This window comes from Saccopteryx bilineata, chromosome 5, assembly GCF_036850765.1.
Source record: "Saccopteryx bilineata isolate mSacBil1 chromosome 5, mSacBil1_pri_phased_curated, whole genome shotgun sequence".
NCBI classification, from domain to species: Eukaryota; Metazoa; Chordata; class Mammalia; order Chiroptera; family Emballonuridae; genus Saccopteryx; species Saccopteryx bilineata.
In genome coordinates, this window is record NC_089494.1 from 61,968,862 (window position 1) to 61,983,352 (window position 14,491).

At 49.5% G+C, this 14,491-nt stretch overlaps 1 protein-coding gene across 1 annotated transcript; it reads right to left on the minus strand.

Moving 5' to 3' along the window:
* Nucleotides 1-8,037: 8,037 nt before the first annotated feature.
* SP9 (Sp9 transcription factor) lies at nt 8,038-11,810 on the minus strand. Its single transcript, XM_066280312.1, has 2 exons — nt 11,685-11,810; nt 8,038-10,668 (listed from the first exon to the last, which is right to left on the minus strand). The coding sequence occupies exons 1-2, from the start codon at nt 11,703-11,705 to the stop codon at nt 9,235-9,237; spliced, it is 1,455 nt and encodes a 484-aa protein (XP_066136409.1). The 5' UTR covers nt 11,706-11,810; the 3' UTR covers nt 8,038-9,234.
* Nucleotides 11,811-14,491: the final 2,681 nt, after the last annotated feature.

Below are 14,491 nucleotides of genomic sequence, written 5' to 3' on the forward strand. Positions count from 1 at the left end.
GTGTTTCAAAGGACCTGGTAAAGGGAAGCTATAGAAAAAATCAGTACAAATTATAAGTAACAAAAAATATATACTAAGCATCATAGACATGAGTATTTTTATTGGGGTCCCACATTTTTTTAGACATCTGTTATATAATATAATGCAACTATTGATTAGATGGATTTGAGGGTTTGCAGTTAAGTTCTATAAGAAAGTAAGTTTGAAAATAGTCTGTATGAATGTCTTTGTCTTGTATAAGCATAAACAAATGTCCTGTAATTTATTTTTTTAATTTTTAAGACTATTTTTAGAGAGGAGAGAGAGAAGGGGGGAGGAGCAGAAAGCATCAACTCCCATATATGCCTCGACCAGGCAAACCCATGGTTTCAAACCAGCAACCTCAGCATTCCAGGTCAACGCAATGTCCTGTGATTCAGAAGCAACTAACTAAAGGTGTAAGCAACGCTTTGATTATTTAGGTTTTTCAGTTCATGAGGAAGAGCTTGAATTCCTTCTACAGTATTCTTTAATAAGTTACAGTGTACCTAAAAGATTTCTTTCCTTCATTTAAAAAAAAAGCATGCATTTGAAATTGATAGACTACTAATTTACACTTTGAGTTCATTAATGTTGCACTAATTATTTTCTATCGTAAGCCTTTTTAGACTTTGTAATTTTTATAATGTCAAAACCTACGCAGTATCTACTGTCTTAAAGGATTTCTGAACCAATAGTGTTCATGACGAGAAATGTTGAAATGAATCCCATAATTTAAAATGAATTAAATACATTATCATTTTTTATACTTTTTTCATTTGATTTTCACAAAATTGTGGTCCTTTTAATTTTATATGCATAGGAATTTTTTTAAATCTCTGGTTTGTTAAGATTGAAAAATATGAAGTGCTATCAACTATCCATCCAATGGTGAGAAAAATTCCCTTGTATTTATGGAAGATACTGATTTGCTGTTTGGCTTTTAGTCTTGGTCACCCAAGGGTGTTAGACAGCCACAAGGGACTAGCATATCAACCTTGCAAAATTAAAAACTAAAGGAAGGCATTTTCACATACATTAGGTAAGAGCTTTAAAGAAATTCACCTTACTTGTGCATACTGTAATGATACAGGCAAAGGGAATTGAATGATTCTTAAAAATGTTAGACACCCAATTCTGCTTTTGCTTTTGAAATTAATGGTAGAAATCATAGAAGATATAAACCTCATAATAAAAAGGATGTTTAATTGTATCTGTAGAGTCCCCTAAGCACGGAAATCCAAAAAGGAATCCTTCAAGTATAACCAATCTATGATTCAACAACAAAAGTCCTCAATAGTGACATTTTTTTAAAAAACCACAGGAAAAGTCTGGTGATATTTGTTCTTCTTTTTACCCTTAATTAAAGAAATTCTTTTCAAGAAATCTGGGTATGCCAAGTGATATTTATTTGTCCAGTGGCCTGGAAACACCCTGGCAGAGTTAGGAGACATTTTGGGGGCACTCTCCCTTTCCCTGACTGAATATTTAATTTAACATAATTTAACACTAGCAAATTAATTCCTGTAGGAGGTGCTGTCGATTTACAAATGGCCGGGAAGGATAAGGTTAGTAGGTTAGGACTTGTTTACTTATCTGAATGTTACATAGTTTGTCATAATTTAATTTAATAAATGTACCAAAATAAGCAGAGGTTACTACTGCTAAGCGGTAGTTCTACTTACCTTGCAATGTGAAATGGAGATCTTGTTTTGAATCATATGGTTTTAATGTGATAAAAGCTTTTTATCTGAAAGGCTTGGAGAGACTTATCTTGTTCTTTCATTAGAGGGCTGGCTGATAGTGAATCAATCAGATCAGTCCACACTGCTGGAACACAGCGTTTTCGAGTTTTAATCGCCAAACATTTAATATACTTTAACATTGAAGCGCAAAGATTTCCAAAATCCACCTGAGACATTTCGTTCTCCTTACCTAATGACCACTGAGCCAAAGACGTTGGTGGAGGCCGCATTCTCCACAGCTGCATTTTAACTTCAGTAGCTGAAGGATATTAAGAGATCTTATTTAGGTTTACTGAAAAGGAAACTTTGGTAGTTACCACTTCTTGAAAAAAGATAAAGGCATGCAATAGCTGCGGGCTTTGGGCGTGTTTTTTGGATCAAAAAGGAAAAATCCTTTTAAAGAGTTGTGAAGAACAAATAAGACCGAAGGAACTCTAAGGTTTGGGAAATGCGATGACAGCTGAGAGCTCTCCTGATGGGGGTCCTGAAACCCGGTCCTGCTGACAGAAAAGAAGCAGATACTCATCACCTTACCCCTTCTCCTCCCTTCACGCCACACTTACCACCACCCGCAGAATATAACAGTAATAATAAAGCCAACTGCGGGATGAAACGGAGGAGCTGTCATTACTGTAATGGGAAGACGCATTTTCTGGCCCAGATTGTCCGTGAGCCACCTTTCCCCCTTCGTAGACACAAAAAACACATTCTCCTTGACTCGAAGGCCGTCTCAAAAGGGTGGCAGAAGTGAAGGTCCGGGGTCTCGGTTGCTGGCGAAAGCGGAGATTCCAAGGACCTCGCCCTAAACCCACAGGAAGCCGGAAAGGGGCTGGAGTATGTGCTAGAGTGAGTCTGGGGCTGCGGTTGCCCCTTCCTATCCCCGAGGCGAAGCTGCCCCAGCGTACTACGGTGCTTTCCTTGTGGAGCCGGGGCTCGGGACCTTCTGAACACACCTCAAACTCAGATGGGAAGGCGGAGAATTAGGGTGCACCCTTCTAGAAGACAGGCCTCGCACGCGAGGCTGCCGCTGGACTCCCCACCCGCAAAGTGTAAGGGCAAAGGGTCGGGTTAGCACGCGGCATCGGTTCCCCCCACCCCTTGCCGGTGTCCTACCCAGAAGAAATTCCCGGGCCAACCCGCCAGGCTGCGGGCCACAGGAGCTGCGTTCAGGGGACCTGCGCACCCAGGCCGCCGCTCGCCCTCGCCTGCGGGTTCCCGCCTAAGCTCGCCCGGCCTCCGGCGCGTTTCTCCCGCGCGGGTCGGAGGGCGGATAAGCCTTCTGTAGTAAGGAAAGCGAGTGAATGCTGAGGCTCCACAGGTGAAGAGGATGCATTTGGACGCCGCTGCCAATCTCACTCCTGGAGCAAAAAGGAAAAAATATCAACTCTCGCCAGCAATCTACAAGCAGAAAACGGATTGGGGGAGACACCGTATCATTTTGCATTTATTTTATATATGAATTGCCTAGAAATAGGTATTTGCAAAACAATGCAAATCCCTGGTGTGATTCCCAAAGGAAGAGAATGCAAAGGTGTAGGAAAAGCTAAAAACTTAGGTTCTTTTCTTTCTCAGATTCCTGAGAATAGGCCCTGAAAGAATGTGTCCCAACGGACATTCTGAAACCTTCACCCTAACTGGAGTTGCTAACATTCTGTAGATATTTATATCAGTACCATATAGGGTAGGCATGTCTGTGTGTATTTACTTCATACATATTTCTATAAACTTGCGTCTGGAAAGGGGGGGGGGTAAATAACACTGAACGGTTAAAATTATGGAGAAGGGATAATAACTGATTACTAATTTGAAAGTAAATAAACAGGTGACTTTTTCAGATCAAATTCCTCCTTGGATCGTTACAATAAATATCTCTGAAGGAAGCTCTCTATTTATGTTGTCATTGATTAATTCTTCACTACCTCATTTGATTTCGATTTAGAACGATTTGATTCTAATTGAATTAGCATGTAATTTGGATGTACATAATTACTGTAATTATGACATTCAGGTAAGGCAGCTTTAGGCTGAAAGGCAATTTCAAATTTTCTAGCAACCTACTTTGTACTGGGAAATGGACAAGGACTTTGCGCCCTGCTATCCAAGTAGTAATTAGCACATCTTTGAAATAGGCAGTGCGGCAGGGTTTGTATTAAAACAGCAAATACAAATCCAGCCGAGTTATCCGCTGTAAAGGTGGCTGTGAGTTCTCGGAAATGCATGGCGTTTCCCCAGTTTGAGATCGGGGAGTCCGGTCCCTGGGCCGGTTCTGCGGGCTCTCGCTGCTGCGGTTGACTGCGCCTCCGCCGCCTTGGGCGCGGGACTTGGAGGTGTAGCTTTTTAGATTAAAATTCAGTAAACACACAGGGTGGGGAGGTGGGCAAGAGAGGAGGAAAAAAAGCCACTCCAACAACGTCTGAAGACTGGGGGTGGGGTAGTGGACTAGGAAGAGGAGGGTAAGGGGCGGCGGGGGTATGGCAATACTCAGAGAGGAGAGAAAATTGGTCAACGCCCCCAACTGTTATCCGATTTTAGATTTGAGTTTCAAAGGGAAAAGGTGGGGACAAAGGGGGTCATTCTGCGCCGGCAGGAAGTGAGGACCCTTCGAGTGGGGCTGAGGCTAGGGGTTTCGGGGTTTCTGGCTCTCAGCGCCCTGCGCTTCCCTCTCGGCCCGGATCTGCCCAGTAGATCCCAGAACTCGACTCAGGCGGGACGGCCTCCTGGAGGACGCTGGCAAGGCAGGAGGCTGCTTCGGCTATCCCGGCCCAGGGCTGGTGGAAGCTGCAGGTCCCTCGCTTCCCTCCCCTTCAAAGGGGGATCTGGGGTCGTGGGACGGTCTGGTTGCCTGGTTTAGTCAGCTCGGTTCCGGTCGGCCCAGATAGTGCACGCGGATCTCGCGGACCTGGAGCCCCAGGATCCCGGTTCATTGGGCGAAAAGCACTGGGTGCTGTGCCCATGCCCGTTCCCTATCCCGGGTCCACATCGCCGCCGACAGTACCCAGCGTATTCAACTCTGGGTCCAAAGACCCTGAAGTTGCCATGAAAGGGATGTTAAATGCAACAATTCTAAGATTAGGGCCAAGCAGAGCGTTATTTTGTTTTGTTTGGATTTTCAGTTAGCACGTTTCAGAAACCACCTCCTTTTCTAGGAGCAGTGAACCGGCCACTGCTAAACAGTGCCCTCTCCCATAGGGGGGCTCTCTCCTTCCCTTACTCCCACTCTCCCACCCCATTCCTCAACACAAAAACTCGCTTTTCTTTTCTTGCTTGGGTGGGTTGTTGCAGCTGGCAGCAAACTCCGGTCTCCCCAGCGCTAATAACGGCAAGCGAGGCGGACAGTGCGGCCTTCCCTGCCCGGAGCTCTAGATGGCGCCAGCGAGCTGCACTCACCAAGCTCCTCTTAAGGGAATCAAGAGCGACTGTCAAACATAAAAGCAAATCAGAGTTTTCAGTTTTTTTAATGTGTTAAGAATGTTATTCCTTAAGAAAATTTGTAGCTAAATTATTCTCACTTAAAATAAACACTTAGTATACCAATTACACAAACGGGCGGGATTTATGTAAGATTTACTTCATCTGCATTTTTGTGTTGGGAGAGAGCCTTAGTGAACACAGATAATAGATGCAAATAAGATTAGAGTTAAAATAAATAAAGTTTCCATCTGAATAAAAAGAAATTCAATTTCACACAACTTGTAACGATTTGACGGAATGTCCAGACACGCCGTTCAGGTGCAAAATAAAATCTCGTCAAAAAAATGTTGTTTTCCCTCCTTAAGGAAAGAAAATGTTTTTCTTGTTTTTCTTTTTCATCATCAGGGAGGCTCCAATTCACTTCAAGGAGGAAAAAATAAGGCCAGGAAGAAAAAATAAACCGGCGGGGGAGGGTATAGATTGGGGCTGAGTGCGTGCAGGGTCGAGAAAAACTTATCTTCGTTCCTCTGCTGCGCAGGAAGCTACAGCAGTAAACGCTGGGACAACACAGCTGAAACGAAATCGCGTTTCCCCACACCCGGGCCTGAGAGGGACTCAGGGGTTCCGTCTGCTCCCCCGTCCCCACACCGGCCTCCAAGCAGGTCTGAACCTCAACCCCTTGCGGCAGCCTCCCGCTCCTCCCGGGCCCCAGAGCCTGAGCGGCCCAGGCCAAGGTGGCGCTGGGGGAGACTTGGCTCCCTTCGGGGGTAGACCTAAGTTGTCTCTCGTGGCCTCTTCTCTCACGCACGCTCTCTCCAATCCGCTCGGCCTCAGCGGGTCTCCACCCGTCCAGGTGGTCAAGGTTTCCCAGCGCCCCCCTGGGGCCCTTAGGAGTGAGCGGGGCTTCAGCAGGACCGCTGGGGTCTGTTTGCGGTTGTTGGCTTCGGCCGAGGGACAGGAACCCCCACCCGCTCCAGGTTCAGGTTCCACCAGCGCTGGTCTCCCGGCTGGACGCCCGGGGCCCTAGCCGCTATCCGCCGTTTCCCGGAGCCGCGGTGATGGACGTCCGCTGACCCACGGGGCAGAGACAGAGAGCAGAGGCCTTGATCACTGGGCTGAGGAAGGAGCCTCGCGGCCAGCGGGACCTGCACCGCCAGGCCCTTTGATCTGCCTTTATTATCCGCGAGAAACAAAGCTGCCTGGGACAGACGCCCGGGCGCCCTCATTCCTCAGGAAAGCCCACCATACCCTCACCTCTGCGCCGCTGGCCCGCACCCCCAAACATGCCGGGCACTCTCTCGGCTTCCAGCGCTTCGGCTCCAAGCCCCCTCCCCCCGCCGGAGAAAACGCACCCCTGCCAGCCTCTGCAGAAAACTAGACTTAAACCAAAAGACGCCCAGAGGGCTGAGGGGCGGGGAGTCCCTGTTTTGAACGGTTTGATAGGAGAGAGAAAATAGCCAAAGAAATAAAAACTCAAGGAAGAAGAGCGGAGCATCTAAGGCTGTGGGGACCGCAAGAGGGGAAGAAACCACCGAACCTCAGGTTGCAAATGCTTCTCTGAGAACCTTTGCTCTATGTTTTATCTCTACTTTGTTACTTGGCTTTCCAGGGCACAGTTTCCAAGAAAATTTTTTGTTGATTGTTAATAACAATAATTTGTTTTTTCTGCCTTATAAATCAAAACCTTCAGTCAAGTTCCCAAGATGGACAGCAATAAATTTCTTTTCCCATTGGGGCTGACTTTGCTTCTATTTCCTATTGTATCGGGAGCCTTTTAGAAATATTTTATTCTGTAAATGCGCACTTTATTTTCTAAATTAACATTTTCTTTTTTAGAATTGCGAAATTATCTCATTTACCAATTTTCTTTTTGTCTCTCCCTCTCTTCTCCCTCTCTTTTAAACTGGGGCTGTTAAGTTGGTGGTCAGAAGACAAAGCGAGTGAAAATAATTTTCATTTCAATAATTGCCTTCTGGTCAATTTAACTGTGCCTTATTTTGAAAGAGACTGTCTAAATGAGATTCCTGTCCCAAATGTGTTCCCAGGCCTGATCCCAGCCTTTAATTATTCCTGAGGTTTTTTCTTCAGAATAAGACGCCGCACTGAGTAATCACAAAGAAGTCAGAGAGCATCCTTGAACCTTTTCAGAGGCAGCGCCACTGATATTCAAATAACCTGCGAGGGCCATTTGACGGCGCGGGGACCTAGGCATTTCCAATTCACTATTTGCATAGATCAACCGTCTTTGAAAAGGAAAGGAGCAGTTGTCTTCCATAACATTAAAAAGCCTAGTTATCAAATCAAGTGCTTAGTTTGGGAGCTTTTAAAACGTTTACATTTTATCTCAGGTTGCCCTTTACCGTTTGACATGCAAATTTGGTGCAGTTAATTTAGACAATTAAAAAGATCTTCAAGCGAGCTTTGTCACGGAGAATATTTGGAGTTTTCCCCGTGGACCAGCTGAGATAAAGTTGGCCAGAACAAATGATGTCTAGGAGATTAATTAGATATTTGATAAGACATGAATCCCTAATAAGGGAATACAAGGCACAGGGGGCTGCTGTGTGCTCTAAGTCAAAATTAATAACATTTAACAAGATTTTCATTTAGGCATGAAATGTCTTTTCCGGGGTATTGACTCTAGCGATTTATTCCCTTGAGTCGCTCCCAACATAGAGGGCCTTGGGAACTAAAAGACTTCTTTTAAAAAGGTTTTTTCCTTTCAAATTGTTTAAAAATCACTTTAAAAAACAAACAAACCCACTGGAGTTTTTTCTGACCTTCTCCGGGAGGTGCCTCCCCAGTTAAAGCTGCCAAAGACCTTTGCTTTTTTTAGGCGCTCCAGAGTTTTAAAATGTCACCTTTTGAGAACTCTCCCATTAAGTAATACAACTACACATTCTTATAACCCAATTTAATTTACGCTGTTAATATACAAATAAATAATTTTGACTCCTCAAAAACATATGTTTATGGCTTTTATAACTTACATGAATCTTACATTACCTAAAACTAACATTAAGGGAATATTTTTACCAACCAAAAAAGTAGACCCACATAAAGGTTACTGAGGGAGGAACAGGATTTTTTAAAGTGTATTGTTCAGAGTCCTTTAATAATACCAAAATGAAAATATGATGTCAATATTTTCTTCATACAGATAAACGCATTTAATTTCTTTAGATGACCTTAACTTACGTGTTTGTGAAATGATAACTCAACATTTTAAATATTTTTACATATATACTGACTTTCACAAAGTGCATCAGAAAATTAAAGAAAAAACTCCCTGAATTTCAGGAATTCACACAAAAAAACCCTCTATTCGAATGAACATTTACAAGAAAATAAAAGAGAACACAATCTTTGAACCCTATTTATACAGATGTTATGAAATACAGAGAAACTGTCACTAGACTTCCAGTTTAATTTCTCACCTTAAGCCTCTTTTGATGCTTCCTTTTTTTAGGGAAAACAAAGTCTCATTGTAAATAGATATCAAGCAGGACTTGGAGCATTTTATATATAATATAATCCACACAAAGGGTCTGCTTGGTTCCCGTTTGTTTTCAAATGTTCTGACGGTCCTTTGCAAGTTGGTGCCTTGTTTTGGGAGAAAAGGAAAGAGAAGGGTAGTGGAGGGTGTGGGCTGTGGAGGAAGAGGGAGCGTTTCTGTGTATTGCTCTTCACTCGAGAAGTTTGTGCGAGTGGTGTGTATGTGTATGTGCGCGAGTGTGCGTGCTTTTGGTTGAAGGTCTCCTGTGTGTGTATGTCTGTGTGTGCAGTTTTTAAGTGTTGTTTGTATCGGAGGATAGATAGATAGTTCGCTTTTCTTCCTGGACTACGCGTTCGATTCTTGTGTGGACGCAGACACCAGAAGGGAGCTCCTGGCCTGTCCAGCGGAGAGCGGCCGACAAGCAAGGTACTGCTCCACTTCGCGCCGGCCGGCCCGGGGGCGTCACCAGAGCCCCAGCCCGTCCGTCCCCCGCTCGCTCGCCCTCCGAACCTCTCGCTCGCTCTTGCTGTCTGTACTCGCTCGCACGCTCCTCTTGCCAGGCCTCTAAGAGTCACTGGGGCCAGACGCGGCGTCTTTGCCTCCCGCCGAGGCCGCCGCTGCCGCCGCCGCAGCCGCCGCCGCCGCCGCAGCCGCCGCCCGGGCCGCACTGACGCCGGAGTCGTGCAGGATGAGGTCGGGCGACTCGGAGCGGGGCGTCTCCAAGTTGCTGGCGTCCGTATCACTGTCGCTGCCCTTTTTGCCCCCGCCACCCCCGTTGTGCGTCTTAATGTGTTTGCTCAAGTGGTCGCTGCGCATGAAGCGCTTGTTGCACACCGGGCAGGCGAAGCGCTTCTCGCCGGTGTGAGTCCGCAGGTGCCGCTGCAGCTCGTCCGAGCGCGTGAAGCGCTTGCCGCAGAAGAGCCAGTTGCACACGAAGGGCCGCTCGCCCGTGTGCCAGCGCAGGTGCGCCTTCAGGTGCGACGTCTTGCCGTACACCTTGCCGCAGCCCGGGATGTGGCAGCTGTGCAGACCCTTGCGCCGCAGGCTTGCCCCGGCCGGGCCCAGCCGCTCCGCCTCCTGGCAGTTGGGGCAGTCGCAGGTGGCGCGGCCCGAGTAGCGGCGGGCTGAGCGCGCCGAGCTCCCCCCCGCGGCGGCGGCCGCGGCGCCCGAGATCATGGCGCTGGCCGCGGCGGCGGCCACGGCGGCGCTGGAGTCCGAGTAGGAGGGAAGCACGGGCTTGAAGCCGTCCTGGGCCAGCAGGTGCTGGCTGGTGGAGAGTAAGTGCGAGGCGGCGGCGGCCGAGGAGCCAAGGCCGGTGGAGCTGAAGGCCGAGTGCGTGAGCGAGCTGAAGTCGGGGTTGTACGTGCCGAGCTGCGAGTGCAGCGAGGCCTGGGGGGCGCCCGAGTGCAGCGAGCTCTGGAGCCCCCCAGCGGGGTTCTGCACCTCCAGCCACGAGCCCGGGCTGCTGTGCACGTCCCACCACGACGACGCTGCGCCGTTGGTCACCTCGCCCGCCGCCAGTGTCGAATGAAAGCCTGACTTGTACCACGACTCGTACGGGTGCGCCATGCCCACGCGCGGGTACAGGCCGTCAGCCGCCGTGGTATGCACCTTGGAGATGAAGGCCGACTGGCCTCCCGCCTCCTGCGGGGACACCCCAGCCGCCGCCGCCGCGGCCGCCGCGGAGTTGGAAAAGAGGCCGCCGTAGTCGCTGCTGAACGCGGACGACGTGGGGGACGTGGAGGCCAGGCAAAAGGCGCTGTTGGCTGCGCCCGAGCCGCCCGCCAGGCCGCCCGAGCCGCGGCCGCCGGTGGCCACAGCGAAGCCCGAGAGGCTGGAGCCGAGATTGCAGCTGGACGAGGAGCGTTTCCAAGGGTGGAAGCCGCCCTTGGCGAAGGCGCTTGACTCCGGCAGCGTCGTCAGCGGGCTCGTGTTGCCTATCTTGTTGCAGGTCGCCGCCAGCATGGCCAACGGGGTCGTTCCGAAGCGCGGCTCTTCCTAGAGTGGGGGTTGGGGGGAGGGAGCAAGGTGGAGGAAGGCAGGAAGAAGTGGGAGGAAGACACAAAGTGCACCGGTGAGCAGCCTCGTCGCCCCGAGGCGAGTCCCGTGGGGTCGTGGCTCCCCAGCTCTTGCCTCCTCCCCTCGCGTTCACAGAGAATACGCCCGGCCCGGCGTGGGGCACAGGCGATCACAGGGCGAGGGGCCCGGCGATGGAAAGTTGTTTTTCGGTGGGGCTACAAATCAAAGATGTCTCGGTTCTCCCAGCCTCAGTCGCTGCAACCCCTGCCCAGAACCAGACTCGGGGTGTTCGCCTTCCGCTCGCGGTAAGCCCCTTCCTTCACGGAAGCCTCCAAACCGCCCTTTGGGGTGGATGAAGCGTGGAGGTAAACACCACCACAACAAACACAGGGTGAGGGCGGAGGGGGCCGAAACGGCGGCCCAAGGGCGGAGGAAACTTGGGGCATTCCTCCAAGGTGGCTACTACTTGTCTCTTCTTTAATAGAAAGTGTTGGGATTAAAAAAAAAAATGTCTGTGCACCCAAAAACCCGATTATGAAAACAAGACCATGGAGAAGCGACCCAGAGATAGATGTGAGTTACAGGCGAACGGGAGAGCCGCAGAAGTGTAAATGTTTGTTAACGTAACTACATGAACTCCAAACCGATTAAGGCTGTTTTCTGGAGACACCACTGTCGTCTAATTGAAACAATCCCAGAAGCAAGGGGGGGGGGGGGGGGTGAGGTATAAATCACAAGGGGAAGAAAAGAAACCTCTAGGTTTTCTTTAAAACCAAATTTAAAGGCCTTGCTTAACAAATCATATTCTTACAAAGCCACCGCCGAGGTGCCAATAACTTGGAAAGAATCAGTTCCTAAAATGCGGAAAGTGCTAAACGAAGTTAAAGCTACAGTCCGGCAGCAACAGTTTCTCCGGAACCGCGGACCCAGAGAAGCCATAACGAAAAATTACTAGAGTTAAAACAAGCAAATGAGTTGTTGCATAGCCGACTTACCCCAAGTATAGACGTGGCCATAGCAGGTCCCTGGGCTGCGCGGCGGGGCCAGGAGCAGGGCTGAGACTGGAGGCTGCTCGAGAAAACTGTTCCGGTCCCACGCGGCTGCCGCGTCCCGGTGCTCGCGGCGAGCGGACTCCGGGCTCCTGCGAGCTAAACTCAGCCTAAGTGCAAGGAGCACCCGCTTTGAAGTGCCGCTGGCTGCGCCTCTCGCCCAATGAGAACGCAGACAGAACAGACGGGAGCTGCCTCGCAGCCAATCAGACGCGCAGACGGGCCCGAGCCCGGGCTCCCGGCGCGTGCCAGTCAAGGCGGCTTGAGAGGTCCCGGGCGGGGGTGGGGGTGGGGGGTATTGCGCGATAGGGATTGAAGAGATTACAGTGCAATTAAAAATTTACACGCACGCAACAAGCCAGGTTTATGGACCGTTGAGACTGAGCCACAGTCTTCTGAAGCACCCCTAGATTATACAAGTTAGGACTGACAGTCCAACTCCACTTCCCACTTGTGGGAAAGGAAGCAGGAGGGAAGAGGGCACAGAGGCGTAGGTCGCACTGGCAAGGCCCAAGTGGAAATGCAAATGTCAACGCTTACTTTGTTTGTACAGGCTTTCGCCTTCGATACACACAACTTCAGCTTGAATCCATCATTATTGCTCGTGATTTTAGCATTGTCGTTTGTCTTCTACCCAGTTCCTTATTCCCACTGGATTCAGTTTTACTTTGAGTCACATTGAAGAGAGGGCGCGAAGGGACAGCCTCTGATGGAAGAGAAATAGGCCTCTCTGGCCAACTCTACCCCCACAGACTTGGGAGGGCCTGGAGCCTGCTGCATCCCACCATTTACCCCAGCGGTCTAAGTGACTTCCTAATTGTCGCTCTGGCCTCTGACCCGGGGGGTAATGCAAGTGCCACTCACACCAGAAGCTTCTGGTGGTAATTGAGGGCACCCTTTGTATCGTTTCGCCAGCGCCTAGATACCAGGTTAAACCAGTTGTCAAACATGACTAAACAGTGGACGTGCTGATTATCTGCCGAGTTTCACTGGGGACTGGCATGGGGGTGGGAGGCATCAGCCCATACAACACGCTGCAAGAAGCTGCTTATTTTCACATTGTAACAACTTTGGAAACAGAGAAGGCACGAGCCACGTCCGCCCCCCACCGCCAACCCCGCTGAAGCTGCAGCTTGCTCGGCTGTTTGTTTAACCCAGCGAAGATTTGCATGCCACGTTTCAGCTTAGAGTTGTTTTTCTTGTCCCAGCTCCAACCCACTCCCACTCCAGACCCCTTGGGCCTAGATGCTCCTCTGCCCAGAAAGGGCGCGCTGTTGAGAGGTAGCCCCCCCCACACACACACACACACACTCAGCGACTTGCTTTGGTGGACACGCTTAAGGACCCTCTCTCAGGGACCTCCATCTGCTAGTGCTGGGGATGAGGCCAAACGTGGGCGCCTCCACATTTTGCAGGCTTGGAAACATCCCGAAGTCCTCTCCGCCTCTTGTCAGTGTAAGAAAAAGGTGTCCTCAAACAGACAGCTACGAGTCCTGGAGCCCGTCAACAACCGCTGAGCTGTTTGTTTTTCTTTCTTCCTGGGACATGCTTTCTCTTTCTTCAGAGCAGCCAGGAGCTGCTTTTAAACCAGAAATGCCAGCGCCTCGGACAGACCTGGGTACTGGTTTTAATGTACCACATTCCCCTCAAAACCCACATCCTGCTTTTTAAAAGACAGTTTAAACCATGAGCCTCAAGTGGTAGAGTGCAAAAGACGAGTTGTTGCGGAGGAGAAGCAAGTGAGGAGGATATGGAATTGTGCTTTCTGTCCTCTTTTGCAATATCTCTTGGCTCAAAAGTGCAACCAGCGTGGCTCTTCTCTCGGCCCTAAGATGGAGCCTGCGTGCATCCTGGTGTGCTCCGTGGATAGGGAGGGCACATGTTTTCTTTGCTTATCGTTAGAATACCTTTGCTCAGGATGTTTTTTCCTCCCCTTTGGTTTAAGGTGGAGAAGGCACCGAGGAAATTATGATAAGAGAAAGGAAAGAGTGAGAAGATTCGTGTGGCTGTAATGAAGCGCTGTACGCTGGAGGATTGGGGTGGAAATCCGAGGGTGGGGAGAGGCAGGTGTGAAAAGCCCTTGGGTACTCGGGGTGCAGTGTGGAGGGGGAATCCAGGTAGCCTGGAAGAACCAGAAAGCCCGGCAGGGGGATCCGGGAGCCGTTCCCAACAGGTGACTTCTGCCCTGGAAGGGTAGACTGGTGCTCGGCTTCCTGTAGAGACTCCGCGTGGATTTACAAATAGAGGGATTGTTAAGTGGCAGCGAGGCGTTTCCGTCTCACCCAGTGCAGCCCCGGGAGGAGAAGCGCCGAGGTTTCCCCCTTCCACCTCCTCCCCTACCCCCAGCACACCCTCTCCTTACGGAAACCTGACAAAGTAATAAATAAGACAATCTGAAAAGCCATTTAGCACTGGTGACATTTTCAAATCAACCATTTAAAACAGTTCACGCTGGCACCTCGGGCTCCAGGCGCCGGGTTGGCCTTCCTCTTCTTCTCCTGGTCCTCCCCTCCCCTCCCCTCCCCCTCCTGCCGTTTTCAATGTAGTTCCAGCTGTCAGACTCTCTACGTGGGCTCTGGGATATTCCTTTAGATACACGCGTTGGGATCACAAAAGTTAGGGAAATCTTCCAAACCAACGCAGGCAAACACTCCATCCACTTCAAATCTTAAGTGGGGCGTCAAGGAAATCTTTCTGAAGAAGTCCAGTTTTTTGTGTGACAGATTTTTTCATCCTCTAAAAATCTAGTTTTT

Excerpts from the sequence above, each read along its gene's own strand:
- SP9 (XM_066280312.1), bottom strand. The coding sequence starts at position 11,705 with ATGGCCACGTCTATACTTGGG. Across the intron at positions 10,669-11,684 it reads TGGCCACGTCTATACTTGGG|GAAGAGCCGCGCTTCGGAAC; the intron begins GTAAGTCGGCTA and ends CCCCCACTCTAG.